General features: G+C 54.5%; 1 protein-coding gene across 1 annotated transcript; it reads right to left on the bottom strand.

The window, feature by feature from the left end:
* Positions 1-4,644: 4,644 nt before the first annotated feature.
* On the bottom strand, positions 4,645-13,637 carry EFS (embryonal Fyn-associated substrate). The gene is made up of 6 exons (XM_037129461.2): positions 12,226-13,637; positions 8,646-8,912; positions 8,247-8,387; positions 7,425-8,147; positions 6,956-7,045; positions 4,645-5,627 (listed from the first exon to the last, which is right to left on the bottom strand). The coding sequence occupies exons 1-6, from the start codon at positions 12,481-12,483 to the stop codon at positions 5,193-5,195; spliced, it is 1,914 nt and encodes a 637-aa protein (XP_036985356.2). The 5' UTR covers positions 12,484-13,637; the 3' UTR covers positions 4,645-5,192.
* Positions 13,638-14,035: the final 398 nt, after the last annotated feature.

The following is a 14,035-nucleotide window of genomic DNA, read 5'->3' as shown; positions in this document are numbered from 1 at the left end:
GCCCAGCCTGTCGCCGCCCGCATCGCCCTCCCCATCTCGCTCGCGCTCCCGCTCACCCTGCAGCTGCTCGGCGGGCACCACATCTCCGAGGGTCCCGACCTGCTGGGGGCGGGGGAGGGGCGGGGAGAGGCAGAAGACGGTTGAATCGTAGAAAAGCGAAAAGCAAGGGAGGAAGGTGGGTGAGCGCGCGCGCGCGCGAGCAAGACAGTTAGGGGCTGAGGATGAGCAGAGGAAAAGGCCAGGCGTTTGTCCCGGGTGCAGGGAGGTAATGGCGTAGTCCTCAGGGCGTGGACACTTACTCCGTTGGGGCTGGGGGTGATCTCTACAGTGCTGTCGATTTTGCTGCCGCCCCCGCCATTGGGCTCGGGGGTCCCGGTGGCCACCCGGGGAGCCAGCTTGCAGACCGCAGGGGCCCTGCCGGGCCTCACCGAAAGGATGCGCTGTCCTCCTCTGGCCTAGTGGTGCGCTGGTGCTGGACACAGACACCGGAGAGACCCCGTTCTGCAGCTCTGGAGCCGCGGGCGCCTCCTTCGTCTCTGCGATCTTGCGCCGATTTCCCCTCCCCTTCCTCCAGACTCTCCTCCCCTTCTCACGTCAGCAGGTCCAGACTCTTCATCAGAGAGAGGAAGGGGGGTCAGGGCTGAGGAGAGGGAGGGGATGGGGCTCTGTCTCTGTTCCCTGGGTCTGCGGGCCATTGCGGTAAAAAGGAAAAAAAGCTGAAGGATAGTAGCTAAGCCAGGCAGATGCCAGAGATTCCTTTTTTGCTTCCAATTCTTCCTCCTCATCCATCCACCGATCCATCCATCCACTCATTCATCGGTAAAATTTATGAAGCTTCTCTTCTGTGGTTGGCCTCATGTGCTAGGCTTGGGGGATAAAAGAATGGACACGACAACCTAGAGTAGCTTAGTGGCTTCCTGGGACACAGATGAGTGTACTGGCAATGACAGTACGTGGAGCGTGGGGATGGACGCGCTACTCAGCCCTGGCTGCTCTCCTGTATGCAAACACTTCTCCGGGTTTCTCTCTGCTTGAGTCACCATTTCTCAACAGTATTTGGCACTGTTGACCAATTCCCTCCCTCTAAATACTTTCTTCTTTGGCTACTAAGTCTCACACTCCCCTGTTTTGTTTTTTCCCCCTTGCTTCTTTAATCTCCACTGCAGGCTCACCCTCCTCTTCCTCATCATCACTCAGTGTCTGATCCTCAGAGGCTTAGTTTAGTCCTAAGGCTTCCTCTTCTCTTATCTCACACTGCTCTCTGCACCTGGGGATCTCACCCATGCCCCACGGCTTCACCTTTGGTATAAACAATACAAACCAATACAAACCTGGTCCCCAGATTTACATTTCCAGCTCCTGTTACTGAACCACCTCCCAAAAGTCAGATCTGTGTGCCTAATGCGCTACTAAGCCAAACACTGAGATCTGGGGGCTTGGGGACAGAGGTTTGTTTATTTGATTTGACCAAATCAAGAGGATAGGAGAGCAAGATCTCTCAAATTCGTCTTCCTCAAAAACCAAAAGTAGGGAGTTTCTATGCAGCTAAGGAGTAGGGGATGGTGTGTGTCAGTGACCTGAGGGTGAAATTTGTTTATTCAGTCACTGCTGAGTGTTAGTTTAACTTCCACCTATCTTCTGAGCCCCAGACCTTTAAAGCCACTTCTTTGACTTCTTACCTTGGATGACCCATAGGGTCCTCCAACTCAGCATGCCCAAGGCCGAACTCATGCTCTTCCCCCAGTAACCTGGTTGTCTCTGTGTGTATCCTCAGTGCGTGGCACCCTCATCATCCAACTGTGGCCAGTTCTTTTGGTGATGGCCCTTAAGGTGCCCTCTTTCTGACCTCCAGTCCTTTACAAGGCCCTGTCCATTTTACTTCCTATATAATTCTCTGGTGTTCCCCTTCTCCCCATCTCTTAGAACCATTAATTAATCAAGCCTGTCACACAGACTGTTTTAGCCTCCCAACTCCTAGCTGCTGCTCTCTGTCCACTGGTTTTCGATCTACTTTCCCCACCTGTTATATATAGTGCAGATGGAGTGATCTTCAAAATGCAGATCTGTTCATGTCCCTTTCCTGCTTCACAACCTTCAATGGCTTCTCCTCACCATTGAGGTAGATAATATTTTAGACATGGTCCTGCATGCTTGGCCCCATGCTCTCTGCAGCTCCATCTCACTTCCCAAACATTTATCGCAGTCACGGTGGACTTCTTTAGTTTTTTTATCAATGCCACAGGGCCCTTGCACAAACTTGTCTTTATGCTAGAAGGCTTCTCCCCGAGTCAAATTCTCACCCTTCAGCTGTCAGCTCAAGCATAATTTGCCTTGGAGAAGCCTTCCCTAACTCCCGGAATTGCTTCTCAGCGTGATTTACAGACCAGCAGCACACACATCCCCTGGGAGCTTGTTAGAAATGCAGAACCACAAGCCTTTTAGCCAGATCCCCATTAGAGATGCACTTGCCTAGATTTTATACCTATCAGGTACTTTATTCTCTAACCCCAGGCAGGGGCTGCAAAGGTGTGCCCTGTCAGTCTGTTGGGAAATCCATTCCCTCTTCTCTCCACTGAACCGAACTCCAATTTATCTCCTCTGTTCACAGATTTTCCACGTATCGGAAACTCTTCTAATGCACTTAGCAGCCTTCCACCTTCCCCTCCCACAACTCACTTCAGTACCTTTTCAGGGTTTACTTCAGTGCCGTCACCACCAACAGCACCGAATTTGAGGATTTATTTGTCTGTGTTTTTGTGTCTGTCCTGGAATTACCCCTTCACTTTGTGTGGTGTTGGGCTGTTCATACGTGTTATCTTAGGGCCTCACAAAACCCCCGTGAGACCATTATTATAAACCTCCTATCAGAGCTGAAACCGGGACTCAGATGGACTGGCAGAATCTACCGCAGACACATGGGTCTCTGGTGTGTCTGGGACTTGCACTGCAATTTCTTATTCTAGGCTGATCTCTTAAAATGCTGTCTGGATGATGGAGGGTGGCCTCTATCATGTCTTCAACACATAGGTGTAAATTTTGGTGACTCCAGAATCTGGAAATGAGTTTTGAGAGTGAAATGAGAAAGGAACCCATAATGAAAGAGGCAAATGCACAGGGGACGTCAAGACACTAGGATGTGACTGGTTTGTTTGGGGTGCTTCCAATTCAGTCATTGTGCCAGGGCATCATCCCAGGCAAGCAGGACTGAAGCAATGAAGTTGTGGCTTGGCCTTCGCTTGTGGCAAATGGCTGGAGAGACCCTTCATCTGTGCTATGACTCACTGGTTTCACCAAAGCCCCAAGCCCTATGGACTTCCAACATACTGCACTCATTAGCCCCTCAGCTTCTCTAAAAGATGGTTTGTCCAGAATGGTGGTCAGCAGAAAGTCTGGGAAGGTGAGGTTAAGGGGCTAGACCCTCTTGGGCTAACCTAAGGGGGAGGGCACGCAGGCTGGTCAGCAGCACTCTCCGGCTGACCAGAGCTATCCAGTGGCACAAGGCGGATAGTTAGGGGGACCAAGTCAGCACAGCCCTTTCGAAGGCTTGTGTGGTCAGCCACTCCATGTGTGCGGTTCTCTAACAGCATCATTTGATGAGGTCTGGAGAAGCCCCTGATCAACCATCAGTGTCTTTTGGGAATGCTGGTTGTCACTCCTCTGGGTTCTCTCATCCTTGGGGGTCTCAGCTCAGATTCCACCTCCCAACCAACCTGTCTAAAGTCTCCTTCAAACTGGAAAGCATTATGCTGAGTGAAATAGGCCAGGTGTTGAAAGACAAATACCATGTGATCTCACCTTTAACAGGAAGCTAAACAACAAAACAAACAAGCAAGCAGAATAAAAACAAAGACACTGAAATAGAGAACAAGGAGACAGTGACCAGAGGGGTGAGGGAAGGGAATTTAAGGGGAAAAAAGGGGAGGGATTTGGAGGAACAAATAGGAAGGACACAGGGACAAGAACTAAGGGGGGTGGAAATGGGAGGGAGGTGGGGAGACGGGGCGGGGGGGTGGGCCTGGGATGGGAGAAATAGACAAGAAACTGTACTTGAAAAATAACTCAACAAAATTTAAAAAATAATAAAACAAAGTCTCCTTCAGTGGCCTCTCCCCCCATCTTGTCGGTCCTTCACATCGCCCTGTTTATTTCCATTACCAGCAACTGTCAAATCTGTGGGAGATTTTTTTTTTTTTAATTTACTTATTTTTGGTGGAGAGGCTCAATCAGGACTCAGACCTCCCACGAGGGACACTGGCAGGTGGGTCTTTCATTCACCTCATTTTCTGTGCCTCACCACGGGGCAGAGATTCAGCTTTGGGCTCTTTCCTGTTCCTGGGGGAATCCTGGTTAGTTTCTTTTCCTCCACTGACTAATATGCTTAAATTCAGTGGGTTGCTGCATCTGATCTGAGGTCATATTCAATTTACTGATTTTAACTGATTAGCTTATGTCCATTCCACACCCACCATGTACTTTCAGAACTATGGCACATCACAGGAACCGAGAACCTGCTGAATGTTGTTCATGTCCCATGAACGCCTAAAGGCTTCCTGTCCACAGTGTGTGCCCCTAGGTTTGGTCAGGGCCACAGACCTGCCCTCCCCCCACCCCTCAGTCCCCCAACTCCCAAGAAGCAGTCAGGGAACCAGAAAGTAGGGTTTATTGAGGTGCATGCCCAGTGCCCGAGGCCCAGCGCTCACCAGTGTCCTGTGGGGAAGAGCCCTGGCTTCTCCCAAGGTTCACATTCCGGGCAATCCATGTCCTGCCCTCACTCTCGCCTCACAGAGAGGCGCTGATGCTCTACAGCCAAGAAAGGGTGGCCCAGCTTTCATCCACCTGGTTCTCTGTAGGGCCAAGCTTCCCGAGGTGGGCGGCAGCACCGTGACCAAGTGCCTCTGCCCTGGGCTGAGAGGAGGAAAAGTCCAGTTCCTCCTCGCCCCAGAGGGCCTAGCACCTGCTCCTGACAAAGCAGGGAGTAATATTAAATAAAAATAATTTATACAAAATGGCTCATACAAAAAGCTGTGGGATGGGGGAAGAGATGCCTCTGTGAGAGACTGAGATGACAGGAAGGGACAGGAATGGGGAAGTGTACCGCCGCCTCTCCTAGTCCCTGAGACAAAGCCCTCCAGCCGTAAGACCAGAGCGGGGCTCTGGCAGACAGGGGAGGGTGGGAGCAGGGCCACGGAGCCTCAGGGGGCTAGGCTGGTGAGCAGGGAGGTGAACTGCAGGGCCTTTCCTGCCAGCTGGGTCACACACTGCGCCATCTTTTGGGCTGCGGTACCGGATGGGTAGCCCAGGGCGGCCCCCTTGACAGCGAGCACAGTAGCCCGCAATTCCTGGCCCAGCGCTGTACCTGCAGCCCCGACCTGTGCTCGGAGAGGGGCAGAGGCTGCCAGCCGGCCCAGGGTGTCGCCAACGAACACCAGGCGGTGAGCAGCCACCACCAACCGCTTGCCGTGGGGCACGAAGAGGCGTGGGGGCTGATTGGCCCTGGTGCTGGACATCAGGGCTGCCACAGCTGCCTGCAGTGCTGAGTAGTGGCTCTGGCACTGGCCTGCGTAGAAGTGCAGGAGCTGTAGATCTCCGGCGGGCAGAACCAGCGGCTCCCCTGCGGACAGGACCTCCTAAAGGCAAGAGGAGTGGTCAGTGGGAGGGCTCTCTTTAGTGTCGCTCCTGCTCTCACGTCCTTTCTCCTCCCCCCCCTTTGTTCCTCAGTCCTTCCTTTCTAGTGCAATCCCTTTAGCTCTGACCTCTGCCATCAGAAAATTTAGATGCTCATAGTGAGCAGCAGGAAAGTGCTTGCAGTTGATGCTGGGTAAATCTGGGTTCAAACCTCAAACAAGTCTCTGAACTTTTTTGTTTGCTTATCTCTAAACTGGGGAGTCTAGTGCTGCACTTTCCAAAATAAATGTGACCTTAAATTTTATAGTAACTACCATATTAGGAAAAGAAACTGGTATGTTCCTAAACTCCAAATATAAAAAACGTTAGTTTGCAAAATCCGGTGTGCATTTTATATCACAGCACATTTCAATTCAGACTAGTCACATTTTGAGTCATCAATAGCCATATGTGGCTAGTGGCTACCATATTCGATAGTGCCAGCCTGAGTACCTGCCTCCTAAGGCCGCAAAGAAGATGAAGTGATACAATATACAGAAAAGGCTCAAAACAGAGCATCGCACACTATGTCCTGTATGAATACTTGCTATGGCTATGTTAGTGTTGACATGCGCGGTGCTTAGAACAAGGTCTGGCACTTGGTAAATACCTGATACATGGGAGCTATTGTGATGAAGGCCATTTTAGACAGTCAAGGAGACCACTGCACTTTCCTGAGGCCCAGAGAGACTTACTGGCCACTTCAGAGCCCCTGGCTTCTTCACGGTAGAGCTGGGATTAGGAGCCAGGTCTCTTAGGAGCCCAGGAATTTAGTTGGAAGGAGCCTCAGAAGTCAGCTGGCCCAGCTCTGACCCACAGCCCAGAAACTTTCTGCTCCTGGCTGCTTGGTTTTCTGATTCCTCTCCAATACATTCTTTCCCCTCTTTCTAAATTCTTGATATCTTTTTCATTTTTTATAAAGATTTTATTTATTTCAAAAGAGAGGGGAAGGGGAGAGGGAAACATCAATGTGTGGTTGCCTCTCACACGCCCCCTACTGGGGACTTGGCCTGCAACCCAAGTGCCCTGACCGGGAATCAAACTGGAGACCCTTCGGTTCACAGGCTGGCACTCAATCCACTGAGCCACACTAGCCCGAGCTGATATCATTTTCTAAACTCCAGCTCTTTCCTATTGAATTTTAACTTCTGTCTACTCCAACTGCTGTTTCACTGAACTTTTATCCAGTCCTAATCTAGTTCCCTTGATAGTTCAGTTAAGAATACTCCTCCTGTGTTCCTGCTCCTCCTTCCCCAGCCCCCCTTCTGTAGTCTAATCCCCACAGGATTACCTGCTGCTCTGGTGGGCCCTTCTCCAACAATTCAGGATCCCCAGGGAAGGTCTTATCCAGGGGCCTAGATTCTTGAGCTTTATCCACACCCTGCAGGAAGCGGTCAGGGTCTCAGTGCAGGGGTGGGGGAACAGGGCCGGGTAGCTTCCTCAGTCTACCCGGCCCTCTCCACTTCCCATTCCTTCTGCAGGAGGTCCCTCCTGCCATTGGAGATTGCAGTCCCTGGACTCCAGATCTGGGAGAGCTCTGGTGGTAAGTCAGAGGGCCCAGGACCCCAGCCTGGGTTTAGGGGGAGGAACCTGGCACTGGTACAAGTGATCCGGCCAGGTACTGGGGTCCCAGACCAGAGGGTGCAGGGCCAGTGGAGGGGTGGGAGGGAGGGGAGGAAGGGAAGCTCTGCACGTAGGCCCCAGGCCTCCTCGTTCCCTCCCATGGTTCTTCAGGGAGGTTGAGCTGGAGGTGAGCTCACCTTCAGATGGACGTAGTCGTACTCCTCGGCCATCCGGATGCCCTCATACTCATTGTGGTGTTCTGCCGAATCATCCTCTACCTCCTGGCCCTCTGAATCCCCCTCAACCTTAGAGCCCCCATAGCCAGACAGGCGGGGTGGGGGTGGAGGCAGAGGCCGGTCCTGGATGCTGCCCTTTCTGCTTGGAGCAGGAGAAGGAGCTGTGGAAGGACTGGGGGCCTCAAGGACAGGCAGGGCAGGCAGAGGGCGGCGGGACAGGCTCTCAGCAGAGGGCAGCCGGGGCCTGTGAGAGGGTGGAGGGCTTCTGGCCAGGAGCAGGGCCAAGGTGTCTGTGTCACTGGAAGCTGAGGCTCTCAGGGGCTCCGGAGAAGAGGGTATCTCTGGCCCCAGCAGAGGCACGTCGTAGATGCCCTCGTCACTGCCCCCACATTCCCCATTTGTCAGCAGTTCCTCTGGTGCTTCGTACAGATTGAGCAGGGCTGATGCCCGTTTCAGGTTGGAGGGGGCAGCATAGAGAGGGGGCCCTGGCTCTCGGCCCTCCTCCCACTCCAAATCTGGGTCCAACTCTGATGGTGGCTTCGGGGCCAGAGGCACATCATAGGGAGCTTCATCCTCTCCAGGGGGTTTTGAAGTGACTGGGGCCGGAGGGTGGGAAAAGGAGGCAGGGGAGTCATATGGGCCACTGGAGGGAACTCGGAGGGCAGAGGGGGGCACGTCGTAGACCTGGAGAAGGAATGGCTGGTTACTATCAGGTTCAGCACTGGGTTCCGTCCAGGGCTATCTGTTCCCCGTGCAACATATACGGAGACCTCTAATCCTCACCTCCAAGGCATCTCCAGGGGCAGCCAGTTGGGTCCCACTGCCTCTGGGGACCTTGTAGATGGGGTCAGGGGAGGGCAGGCAGGGTCCAGCTGGAGCTCCTGAGGTTAGGCAGGGCCGGGCTGGGGGTGGCACCACATAAACCTGGGGGATCAAGATGTGGGGGTCAGGAGAGGGACCAGGGAATCAGACAATGTGTACCTCTGACAAGTCAGCCACTTTCCAACCCCCTCCCTGTCCCGAGGGGAAGTAGAACCCAGAAAGGGTTGGCAGACAGGCTTTCTACAGCAGAGCCCTGAAGAGCTGCGTTCTTAGGGCTCTCCCTGCCCAGCCTTGCTGCGGGCACTGGCAGAAAGGGAAGGGGCTCTCCTGGCTGGGGGTTGGGAGGGCTCCAGCTCTCACCTCCTGGTCCTCATTGCTGTGCTCTGGGGCTGGATGTGGCGAGCCAGGCACCTGGGAGAGGCTGGGCTTGGGTGCCGGGCCATCAGGCAGGAGCTTCACTCTGTTGGCGGGCACAATGCCCTGCTGGCCATGCAGGGAGCAGAGGCACCAGCCGTCCAGCCCACCAGCACCCTCCCTCTGCAGTACCCGTAGGACGTCCCCTCGGCGGAAGGACAGCTCCTGGGGGGACTCGGCGGTGTTGTCGTAGAGTGCCCGGGCCAGCAGGGCCTGGTGGGTGAGGTGGGAGTGGGAAGAGGGGTCTTCACACATATATTCGGTCATGGTGCCTCCTGCTCAAAACACTTTAGAGCTCCCCATTTCCCTCGAGCTAAAAACCTGACCTCCCGTCTCAGCTCTTTCTGAGTAGGCCTTGTCTCCCACTTCATTCCCTGCACTCTCCCTCTTGCTTTCTATTTCTTGAACTAGACAAGCTCCTTCCCACCTCAGGACCTTTGCACTTGCTGTTTCTTTTACCCAGAGGGCTCTTCCTCCGACCGGCCCCTTTTCTGTGAGAACAAGGACTGCTATGCTACGTTCCTAGCCTTTGAGACAAAGCCCAACCTGGAATCAGTCCTCAATAAACATACATTAAGTGAATTTCTTCCAAAGCCTCATGTATACACGGAAGTCCTGCTAAGCTCTCCCACAGAATCTTCTTTACCTTCCTTGTTGCCGGGTCAGCATCCCCCACAGGCAAAAGGTTAGACAAAGCAGCTGCAAAGACCTCACTCTGAGAGGGACTGGGAGAGACCCAGTCCCAGCAGTTCCTCGGTATAATAAGAAAACAGAAACCCAAGCAATTGTTTTGTTCTCAGTCTGAGCAAAGAATTTTCTCAGAAGACACTGAGGTTACGACGGAGAAAAGTATACAGACTTGTGTGTGCATCGGCCTGTTTCCGGTCCTGTCTCGTAGGGACATCTAAGTGTTTTCCTTGGAGAACAACAGGCTTAGGGAGTAAGTCACAGATACCAAGGGCAAATTATGTACCCAGACACTGTGCAAGTCTCTGCACTCATCTTCTCATTTAATCCGCACAGCAACCTTAGGAGGGCAGAGCCATCCTTATCCCCACTTGGAAAGGAAACCAGAACGGAGAGGTTAGTGCTGTTTCTTATGGCAGACGGCTGGGACGGGTGGGGGGCATGATCTGAATCTTAGGCCCTTTGACTCCAGAGCCTGTATTCTCAATCACTCTTCTACCACCTCTACACAATCACAAACCTTAAGGATCTACTTTTCTTCTAATATTAGTAACAGTGGTCAAGTTAAGAAAGTCTGTGATTCAAACAAGACTCAAACACACACGAAATCCTCATTATACACAATTTCCCTTTGCCAGTCGCCCTTCACTGGGCTCTGATTTCTTGGTAGAATCTGGCTCTAACCACTCGCAGTACTGAAATATATTCCGCTTCAGTTATGTTTGCTAGGTGACTGTAAGCCACCGGTGCTGGCTTACACAGTGATGGTGGAGAACAGGGAGGAGGGCATTGTTCAGCAAGTAATCCGCTTGGGCTAATTCGGTAAAAAATCTCAAACTAAAGATCTCTGGCAGGCTGTACCTGGTCGCCAGGCCGCGGGGAAAAGGATGCCCTACTTCGCCGACAGGAGGGCACGTTTCCCTCAGTAGGGGAGGCTGTCCACCCCTTCATGGCGGGGCGATTTTGACCATTTCAACTGACTTCTCCTCTTGCCCAATTCCAAACTCATCAAACTGTTTTATGATTATACAGCCTTCTAACTGAGTGTCCCACAGAAAGAAAACATGCTAACCAGGTGACATAAATTTCTGGTTAACATGGCACTTTTCTTTCTAATTTTAAATTATAAATTGGTATTTGAGATCTAACCAAGGCTTTAAGAGTATAGTTTGGAGGCAGACAGAGCTGGGTTTGAGTCCTGGCTCTCTCCTTTTCTAACCGAGTGCCTTTGGGCAGGTTGTTAAACTCTTCTCAGGCTCACCCTGACTGGCGTGGCTCAGCTGGTGGGGCGTCATTCACAAAGCAAAAGACCTGCCAGTTTGATTCCTGGTCAGGGCATGTGCCTGGGTTGGGGGCCAGGTCCCTGGCTGGGGGTGTGCAAGAGGCAACCAGTTGATGTTTCTCTCCCTCTCTGGAATGAATGAATAAATAAATAGATACAATACAATACAAAACAATCCTTTCTGAGCTTCTTTCCTCTGCAGAATTAATTCCATGTCCAACTATCCATTTTCCGATGAGCACTATCCTCACAGATACATGGTGAAGATTGGATGAGATAATGCATTGAACAACCAGGACAAAGCTTAGGACTAGGAAATGCTCAAGAAATATTAGCCGTTTTTAGAACCTTGTGAGTTTGATTAACATAAATACCCCCACTTCTTGGTAAAAAGAAAAATCTACCTCCTGGGACTACATTGCTGACCAGCCAACCCCTGAGCCAGCATCTTTATGTCAGAGGACATCCCCTATTTTCAGGGCCTCCCCTCTCCCAACTCTGAGCACCATGATGGTTTTTCTCGCCATCATGCAGATGGAGGAACTAAGAGCAGTTTGGTCTGAGGAGTGGAAAGTAAACTCTTCCTACAGGGGTATGGCAGGATATCAGAAGCTATACTTGTCTTTCCAGCCTCTGTTTCAGAGTAACCATTCAGAGGGGGGCAAGAACACAGGTGTCAGCCTTGCTTTCACTGGGAATTCTAGGGCCTAGGGAAGGGTGGAAAGGGAACAGTTGTTTGGAATTCAAAGGAGGAGTGCAAGACAGAAAGCAGAGGTGGGGCTGTGGAGAGCTCCGCCCAGAGTTAGGTTTGAATTCTGTCCAATGGGGCCAAACTTCCGGGCCTTGCAATTGCAGGAACCCAGGCCAGAGTTGCTGATAGAGTGATTGATGATGGGTGTGGTCACCCCTGCTCTACCCCCTGCTCAGGGACCAGACTGACTTGTGAGGGAGGGGCTGCCTCAATGGGGGTGGCAGTGGGCCACATGCTCTCTGGGACTCCTCCTCCCACTGTCCCATCATGCAAGCTGTCTCCTCCCTTTGTCCCCCAAGTGGCCAGAGGCTAGCTGACATCACCTCCCCCTCCTATTTTCTCTTTCTCCTTGCAAGACCTCCCTCTCCTCCATCCCTCCTCTAGAGTAGGGCCTTCCTGGGCCCTCCCGCCTCTTCTGTTTTCCTGCAGCCACCTCCATTCTTTCGGCCCCCTCCCAACCTTTTACCAGCCTCCCAATCACGAGGCCCTGCCAGCCACCAGTGGCCATCTGTCCCCGCCAATAAATGAGCAGATAGGGCTAGACTTGCCCCCTCCCCTCTATCTAGGACAGCCTTTAGAAAGAAATCGGAGAAAGGGGACGGGGAAGGGAAAAGGGGGCACCCAGACCCAGAAGGAGCTAGGGAGGAGGAGAGAAATTGGAAAACAGAAGTGAGAGGAGAGGGACACAGCCTGCTGGAAAGGGGACCCAGGAGAGAGACAAAGAAAAGGCAGAAATTAAAGTGACAGGAGTGCAGGGCAGCTGTGGAGGTCTCTGCCCAGCAGCCTCTTCTCCTGGGTGGACTCACCGACGTGGCTATGGCCATGGCCTTGGCCTTGGCCTCCCGCGCGGCCTGCTCCAGGACAGGCTGCGTTTCGCTGACTTCAGCAGCAGCTGCCCAGCACCATGGAGGCGGCTCCCGGCTTTGGCGCCTGAGTCGTGGCCTCCGCAGAGGTTGGAGGAGGAGAAAGAAAACCCACAAAAATCCCCAAATGGGAGGCAACTTGACTTGGCAGGAGGAGGAGCAGCGGGGCGGGCTGGGGCGGGCGTCGCTGCGGGACCTCATCCAAGGGTGCGCTCTCTGTACTGTCCCCACGGCCTCCCGGGGGCCGCCGCGTTGGCCAGGCCCCGGGAGCTGCCCGCCCTAGGTCGTGGAGGCACCCCAGGTCCGCAAGGGCCGGCTCCCTTCCACAGCCGAGGCAGGCGAGGAGGGAGCTGAGGCGCTCGACGACTGTCCGGGCCACTCACGACAGCCCCGAGGGCTGGGGAAGCCGCCAGGGCGGTTGGGCTGGACGAGCAAGTTTAGGAACCAAGTCAACCGCACCCGGGTCTGAGAGCAGGGCTCCTAGGGCTGCGGTCAGGGTGCCGGGGGCAGTGCGGCAGCCGGGCTGCGGGGGAGAGCAGGAAAGCTAGAACCGAGCCCTAGGTCCCTCTTCAAACTCGCCCAACTTGGCGAAAGGAGGCCAGGCTGACGGCAAAGGCCTGCACGAGCGTGGCCGGGAGGACGCGCTGCCCGAGAGGCTGTTTTCGGCCCAGGCACGCGCACCCCCGGCGGTTCGCACTCCCGCACACTCGCTCTCAGCACGCCCAGGGTCTCGGGGAGCCGTGGTGGCACGCGGCACGGCTCAGATGGACGGGAGGGCCTTTCCAAAGCCAAAGAGGGGCTCACCGGGGCCCAGTGGCCCTCCTCCGCCACTCGGCAGCAGGGTGCAGGGCCACCTGCGCCGGCTCCCGCCCGCGGCTCCCTGCCCTCGGCGCCGGCTCGCCGTCCCGCTCCCGCGCACCCTGGACAGGTCCTCTCGGCTCCCCCCAGAGCTCGGAGGAGCTCCCGGTGTCTGGGAGCTGAGTAAAAGGCCACAAAGCAAAAGGAGCAAAGAGAGGGTGAAGGAGGGGCAGGGACCAGGGGCTTAGAGGTGGGGTGGACACTAAGAGGGCTGGGAAGGCTCTGGGGGCCGCGCGTGGCCTTTAGGCTCACCCCGGCTCTCGGCTCCCCTTCCCTCCCCTTCCCGGGCTCCAGGCTCCCTCTCAGTGCAGTTCCTTTCTCCTCCCCTCAGGCCCTCTCCGCTCCGGCGTGGGGCTCGGTCCTGGGGATTGAGAGAAAGAAGGGAGGGGAAAAGGGGGGGGAAGGGGACAGGAGGAGGAGAAAGGAGGACGCTCCCTCCGAAGGCGGGTGTTGAGTTTCAGCTCGGGACCCTCGGGCCAAACGGCACGCCCCCTCCCCGCCCCTCTCCTCGGTGTTTTCTTTCTCCAGACGTCTCGGGGGCCCTCCGGGTGGTCTAGTCCGCTCACTCCCCGGGGCTTGCCTCTCCCTGCCACGCCCCCGATCTCCGCTGCCAGTCCCGCGCCTCCCTCTGCCTCCCTTTCATTAGCCCTGCATCTGTCTTTCCCGTGGGAGGGAGCGCACTCCTTCCGCCCTTCTGGTGTCCTCCGCAGAGCCTCTCTTTTCCCTTGGCGTTGCCTTTGCAGGGGTGACAAGGTTAACGGCCTTTCCTGCGAGGGACAAGCGGGGGTCTGGGTCTGGACAGGCATCCTGGCCCTGGCGACAGAACGTAAAGCCTGAGTGTCTGGTCCCAGAGCTTCAGCCCGGCGAGTGGCGCTGCTTCTTACGCTCCTCTGCC

This window comes from Artibeus jamaicensis, unplaced genomic scaffold, assembly GCF_021234435.1.
Source record: "Artibeus jamaicensis isolate MK-2021 breed Jamaican fruit bat unplaced genomic scaffold, CSHL_Jam_final contig_887, whole genome shotgun sequence".
Lineage (NCBI taxonomy): Eukaryota > Metazoa > Chordata > Mammalia > Chiroptera > Phyllostomidae > Artibeus > Artibeus jamaicensis.
This window is presented reverse-complemented; position numbering and strand designations above follow the sequence as displayed.

Bases quoted from the DNA above. Each gene is read 5' to 3' on its own strand.
- EFS (XM_037129461.2), bottom strand. From the start codon at position 12,483: ATGAGGTCCCGCAGCGACGCCCGCCCCAGCCCGCCCCGCTGCTCCTCC. The intron at 8,913-12,225 runs GTGAGTCCACCC...CTCACCCACCAG, and splicing joins CCATGGCCATAGCCACGTCG to GCCCTGCTGGCCCGGGCACT. The intron at 8,388-8,645 runs GTGAGAGCTGGA...TTGATCCCCCAG, and splicing joins ACAGCAATGAGGACCAGGAG to GTTTATGTGGTGCCACCCCC.